Below are 6,933 nucleotides of genomic sequence, written 5' to 3'. Positions count from 1 at the left end.
TGTTTCTCTCTCATCGATGTTTCTAACTCTCTATCTCTCTCCCTTCCTCTCTGTAAAAAATCAATAAAAAATATATTTTTTAAAAAAAAAGAACCCATTGTGGCCCTCGATCAAAAAGTTTGCTCACCCCTGTGTTCATAGGTCAATGCTCAACCACTGAGCCACACTAACCAGACCACACTGCTTTTGGGGAAATGAATCTTTAATCTGGGTATTAATCAGAACTTGGCTGCTACAATTCCATACTTTGCTATAGCCTGGCAAAAGTAAACCTTCTTCTGTTTAAACTCAATCTTCATTTTCAATTACCCATTTCATTTGTGTTCTCTGAAAGGGTAATTGATGTAGCACACATTTGCATTTACTAAGGAAACCAACCATTTTGGAAGGGGCCAGAGAAAAGTGGCCAACAAAAATAATAAATGCAAACTCCAGCTTGTGGCTATAGTCAGTCTTTCATTTACAACCCCCAATAGAGAAAGTTATGGCCTCGACAGAGGATGTTTGTGGATTTAAACACAACCACTATAGCCAGTAAGCCTTAGTTTCCCTCCAGCAGGTGGGGTCCCTTGACCTGGCCAGGGATCAGGCTGCAACTGGCAGTCCAACATCCCCTGAGTGGTCTTGGAGTGTGAGAGGGCACTCTCCAAAGTTGCTGTCACTCGGCAGCTCCTGTGTTGAGCATCTGCCCCCTGGTAGTCAGTATGTGTCATACCTACCGGCCAGTTGGCTGGTCACTTAGCCTTTTATATATAGATAGATACTGTGTCTTTGTTAGGCTGCAAAGAAGCCTAAACTTCTAGGAGTTGGAATGGGAAGGATTTACTCTCACTTGGATAGATTTGCTGTGTTTTACTATGGTTGCAAATATCAAAAAATTTCTATATGTGACACGGCACCAGAGTTAAGTTAGGGTTTTTCAAAATGCTGACACGCCGAGCTCAAAAGGTTCACCATCACTGCATTAGTCCCTATGTATGTAGATTCATGGTGGCACAAAGTCCTGTTTACCTGTGCATGTGTTTCTCTCAGCTCCTTTTCTTTTCAATATCAAATACCCAAACTACAGGGAACTATTAACTCAATAAGCACAAATATTCACCTGGTTCAAAGTGCTCAAGTAGACACCGAGGGAAATAGGGAAGAAAGGTAAGACATAGTATTACTCTGCCTTCAAGAACTCAGAAGCTAATAGTATAGGCATACCTCATTTTATTCCACTTCACTTATTGCACTTCACAGATGTTGTGGGTTTTTAAAAAAATTTTATTGTTGAAAGTATTACATAGGTCCTCCTTCAGTTTATTTTTTTCCTTAGATTCCACAGAAGTGAGATCATGTGATATTTGTCTTTCTCGAACTGGCTTATTTCACTCAGTGTAATAATCTCCAGGTCCATCCAAGCTGTTGCACATGGTAAGAGTTCCTTCTTTTTTACAGCTGCATACTGTTCCATTGTACAGCTGTACCACAGTTTTTTGATCCACTCATCTGCTGATGAGCACTTAGGCTGTTTCCAAATCTTAGCTATGGTGAATTGTGCTGCTATGAACATAGGGGTGCATATATCCTTTCTGATTGGTGTTTCAGGATTCTTAGGATATATTCCTAGAAGTGGGATGAGTGGGTAAAATGGGAGGTCCATTTTTAACTTTTTGAGGAATCTCTATACTGTTTTCCATAATGGCTGCATCAGTCTGCATTCCCACCAGCAGTGCACGAGTGTTCCCTTTCAGTCCCTCTTCTGAAGTGGGGGTGTCACTGGAAGATGGGCAGAATTTGAACAGACAGGTGGTTGGGGGAAAGCAGTCCAGGTGCAGGAAGCCGTAATACCAAGAAGTGGCAGAATGTCACTCAAGTTCTATAAAAACAGGTAATCTATTTTGGTCAGACTTTAGGAAACCAGGTGAGAAGGAATGTAAAATTAGGCTAGAAGCAAATTGTATAGTCCCCTGAGAACTTTCTAGTTAACTTTAGAGAGAACATGGAACTGCTGCTCTCCATCTTTGAATAGGAAAGTAAAGTGATAAAAAATGGTACTAGCCTGGCCAGCATGGCTCAGTGGTTGAGCATCGACCTATGAACCAGGAGGTCACCATTTGATCCCTGGTCAGGGCACATGCCCGGGTTGCGGGCTCGATTCCCAGTGTGGGGCATGCAGGAGGCAGTCGATCCATGATTCTCTCTCATCATTGATGTTTCTATCTCTCTCTCCCTCTCCCTTCCTCTCTGAAATCAATAAAAATATATTCTTAAAATGGCACTAAAGTAAAATTGTACTTAAAAGACCAGAAGTTGGCAAAAAACAGTAGAGTGAGTTTGAATGACAGAGACTAAAAGTGAGACTGTTATAATAATATTTAAAAAAGAGAGGAGCGTATTTCAATTGTGAGGACTGATGGGGTGGAAAGGTTTGAAGATGGTGCTTTAACAATGGTCTCCAGTGTCTCTTAGAGTGCACAAGTCTGTGAAGTGAGAAGCAATGTTACCAGTAAAAAAAAAAAAAAAATTCCAGATGAAAATGTCCTGCTCTCCCCAGCATTGCACTTTTTAATGCAGAGTAATTTTGTCAACTGATTACATGTTTTAAATCCAAATAGAAATTCCTAGCCTAGCCTGAGACTTTAATTGTATATCCTGAGCCAGGTGTTCTGTTCCTAATACATATCTCCAAATGTGGCATTTCAGAAGACTGCTTTGGCTGGTCTGGTATGGTATGGCTTTTAGCAAACCTCATTTAGCTTTACTGACTGGCCAACACAAACTACATTAACCACCTTTCTCCAGATGTAAGATTCATGGAGTCTTTTAGTGGCCATATGACTCATTTCCACCTTTAGCCTTGCTGACAGAAGTAGGTGCAGTGATCCTCCAAAACCTCAGATGTAAATAAGGTTTCAAGAGTTCATTTAACAACAGAATCAAAACTCTTCCTCTTATACATGTGCAAAAACAATCCAATGCAGAGAACTTGACTATATGAACTTTACACACATGTTATAGCTTTTTGTTTTGTTTTGTTTTTGTTTTTCACACTAGAAGCCCGGTGCATGGATTCATGCACATTGAAAGGAAATTAATTAGAAGGTGGCTGGTGGGGCTGGGTGAGACAGGCCAGACACACCCTGGAGCCAACTTCCTGTGGTCCCTCTTCTGGGGCACCGGGGCTTGAAGGGTGTCTGTGAAGTGAGCAGGGTCCCTCCAGCAGGTGGGGTCCCTTGACCTGGCCAGTGATGAGGCTGCAACTGGCAGTCCAACATACCCTGAGTGGTCTTGGAGTGTGAGAGGGCACTCTCCAAAGTTGCTGTCACTCGGCAGCTCCTGTGTTGAGCATCTGCCCCCTGGTAGTCAGTATGTGTCATACCTACCGGCCAGTTGGCTGGTCACTTAGCCTTTTATATATAGATAGATACTGTGTCTTTGTTAGGCTGCAAAGAAGCCTAAACTTCTAGGAGTTGGAATGGGAAGGATTTACTCTCACTTGGATAGATTTGCTGTGATATCGCAGCTGGTTATATAACTAGAAAGCTAATGGGGCCCTAGGTCCTCATCTCCCTCTTTCAGAGGTTCTTGACTGTGGGCCTCTTACCTTCTCTCTTACTGGAGACATGATGTCTGCTTGCTAAGAGGGTGCCTCAGAAATGATCTTCAAAATCTTTCCCCTGGCACATAGGGTGATTTGCCCCAGGACCTGCTGGCCAAGAGTATCTCCCTTCCCCAGCTTTCCAAAACTTCGGGCTTGGAGTGAAACCCCCATCTTTGAATTCAATAGCCCCAGCCAAGCACATTTCCTGAGAGACTCTGTGGAGAGGAGCCAAGGAAGGACTTTGAAAGGTTCTCCAATTGGTTTCTGCTCATGTGAGGTCTGAGCAGAGCCTGAGGACCGGTGAGGAATCAGGATAGGCCAGGGATTGCAAGGAGGAGAGCTGTAGCTTCTAGCAGGGGGCAGCCTGCCTGCTGGCTGGAGGAGCCAGGCCAGCCAGGGAGAGTAGTGAGTGCCCAGCCTGGAAAACCCATGATTCTGTGGGTGGCTGGGCCCTGGCATCAACCCACACTATACAAGGGTGGAAGCTGAGAGAAAACAGAGTGGAGGGCAGAGAAAGGGAGTGATGGCAGTCAGATGGAAAAAGAGAAGAGGCCCTTTGGCTGAGAAAGGCTCCACCAGATGTACAGGCAGCTCAAAGAAGCCTCCTAATTTAGAGTTCAACGGCCTCTAGCTAGTTTCTTAACTTCTCCCTCTGCTTCCCCTCCCCCTCTGGGTTCATTTTCAACCTGACTCCTGCTAAAGGGGATGGGAATGGCACTTGTGTGGCACTGAGGATAAAGTCTCCTTTCCACTTTGCCCAGAATCAGTTCCTACCAAATGGCTTAAACTTGCAAGAGTCAGCTCAAAACACAAATGTTCCTTTTTATCACTTCATACATTTGTTTGACTCATTCATTTGGAGATGTGCAGAGAATTTCCAGCAGCCATTCCTATGTCTCCCAAGCACGTATCTGGGGAAACCCTGTCCCCGCCCCCCCCCCATCCCTCATGAGATCCTTCATCTATAACTCAGTAGTTTGTTTCTCAGACCCCAGATTTAAACTACCCACTGTGTGGATCGCAAAGCCAAATACTGGCACACCCTATCTACGTCAACCACTCTCTCAGGGATTTCTTCTCAGTTCCATGGACACAAGGGTGCATCCATGTTGCCCTGCTCCCCTGAAACTCTTTGCTAACCTAAGACTCCCTGATGAAGGAATAAGCTTGAGGTTTTTATTATTTTCTTTAAATGTTTTTATTGATTTCAGAGAGGCAGGGAGAGGGAGAGAGAGAAACATCAATGATGAGGATCACTGATCTGCTGCCTCCTGTATGCCTCTACTTGGTATGGAACCTGAAACCTGGGCGTGAGCCCTGACTGGGAATTGAACTGTGACCTCCAGGTTCATAGGTCAATGATCAACCACTGAGTCACGCCCCTCGGGCAAGCTTGAGGTTTTTAAAAGGCATTTCTAAAGAAGATTTTGCTGCCCAGCCAGCATGGTTCAGTGGTTAAGTGGCGATCTATGAACTGGAAGGTCACAGTTCAACTCCGGGTCAGGGCGCATGCCCAGATTTCAGGCTCGATCCATAGTAGGGGATGTGCAGGGGGCAGCCAATCAGTGATTCTCTCTCATCATTGATGTTTCTCTCTCTCCCTCTCCCTCTCTGAAATCAATAAAAATATATTTTAAAAAATAAAGAATTGGCTCAAGTAGTTCTCCAATACCAGGAGAACTCTAATAAATACCAGGTTTCCTTTAGAATCTAGAGACCACGCCCTCAAGAAGCTACACCCTTTCTCCCTGGGGCTAAAGGAGCTAACAGAGTGCATGCCACATGTTGCCACATGTCACCACGCTCAGTGGGCACCTCTCTCACAGAGGCTCAGACTTTCTCAGAATCCCCAGCTAGAGGGGTTGGGGGCAGTAGTCAAGGCCCTGCTTGTGCTATCTGAAAGAGTATGCAAATGACCCAGCCTACAGCTTCAGGGGATGGCCTAGGACCTCTGTGGGAGGAGGTAGGGGCTCCTTTCAGGACTACCGGACTACCTGCCAGACCCCTGAGACCAGGCCCTGAGCAACCCCGTGTAAGGAGGCAAAATTCTGGGTAGTGAGAAATTGATAGTGGGAAAGGGCACATAGTAAGAATAGAGCCACTGTTGTCTAATAATTATTCACCACATAATCACTATGGATGAAAGGTTTTCTTACAGACCCTGGGACACTGGAGGATGAAACGAGGGTGTAAAAAGATAAGATGCCTGGATGGGTCCATGACTCAGTAAGAAAATACCTTTAAGAACAGACCAAGGACAGGACATGCTTTGATTTGGTGGCTGTGCCCAGACCCTGACCCCCGGGAGTTTTTCTCAGGAATGCTGACAGTCCTCTGGTCCCAGGAATGGGCTGAGTTGTTTGTAACATCACAGATTAGCCACCTTGTTATGGGGCTTTGAGGTCCTAAAGGCCTGACTTCGGACCCTCCTTCCCCTTTCCCTGTTACACTGCAGCCTGCAGCTGCACATAGCTGTCTCCTCCCTCCTGTGTATATAACCAGCCAGCTGGCGAGGGGGTCAGAGCAGATTCTTGTGGGTGACCTGCTGCTCTTCCCGTGCTGCCCGCAGGATTGGAATAAACGCTCATATAGGATTCAACCCCGTCTCTGCTGAATTGGCTCAAGTAGTGACAGGCAGCGGGGACCCATTGGTTGTCTGGCTACAAAAGGAGCCAGCACCCAAACTTCTTGGAGTCGCCTTCTGCTCCGATATGGTTCTACTTGGACCCCTGGAACATCAGACACTGAGGGGACTTGGATTCCGGCCCCTCTGGATGCCTGGCGAGGGTCTGGCAACGGTGCCCAAAATGGGAGGCTCCCTCCTCCTCCCCACGTCCCAGGGAGCCGAGAAAGGCTTCCGACACAAACAAAGGGCACCCTCTGCACCTCCCTCCGTCCCCTCCTCAGCGGAGGGGAGGTTACCCCTGCCCTACCTGGGAAGCCGAGGGTAAGCGGGATTGGAAACAGCAGCAGCAGCAGCAGCAGCAGCGCGGGGCCCCTCATGGTGCTCCAGCCCTCAGCTCAGCTCCGCAGCGCTGCGCGCTTCCCTGTCGGGAGGAGACCAAGGGGCAGAGCTGCAAAACTCCTCCTCTCGTCTTTCCCTCCCTCAGGCTTAGGGCCTGCCCTCCTTCCTCCGCCTCCCTGGAATGCTGGCGCCGTTGGGGCTCTCAACCACCCTCTTCTTCGGGGCCAAGAGCTTCTTCTGACCCCCCTACCCCCACCCCCCAGGAGCAGTGCGGGACAGGGATATCTTTCTGTTCTCCAAGTTCAAGCCTTCTCACCTGAATACACACAAGTGGACCAACTGCCTCCTACATCAAGGGTCCCCAGCACAATGTCATTGATGT

At 47.0% G+C, this 6,933-nt stretch overlaps 1 protein-coding gene across 1 annotated transcript in view; it reads right to left on the bottom strand.

Annotated features, from left to right (window-relative positions):
- SRPX (sushi-repeat containing protein, X-linked) overlaps positions 1–6,705 on the bottom strand; it is a 91,502-nt gene extending 84,797 nt beyond the window's left edge. Inside the window, exon 1 of the mRNA XM_006766570.2 lies at positions 6,520–6,705. Coding sequence (XP_006766633.1) covers positions 6,520–6,589 — 70 coding nt within the window. The 5' untranslated portion in view covers positions 6,590–6,705. The remainder of the gene's footprint in view (positions 1–6,519) is intronic.
- Between the last annotated feature and the right edge of the window lie 228 nt (positions 6,706–6,933).

Source organism: Myotis davidii, unplaced genomic scaffold (assembly GCF_000327345.1).
Source record: "Myotis davidii unplaced genomic scaffold, ASM32734v1 scaffold960, whole genome shotgun sequence".
In the NCBI taxonomy this organism is placed as follows: domain Eukaryota; kingdom Metazoa; phylum Chordata; class Mammalia; order Chiroptera; family Vespertilionidae; genus Myotis; species Myotis davidii.
The sequence above is the reverse complement of the archived record's forward strand: the minus strand, read 5'-3'. Positions and strand labels throughout refer to the sequence as shown.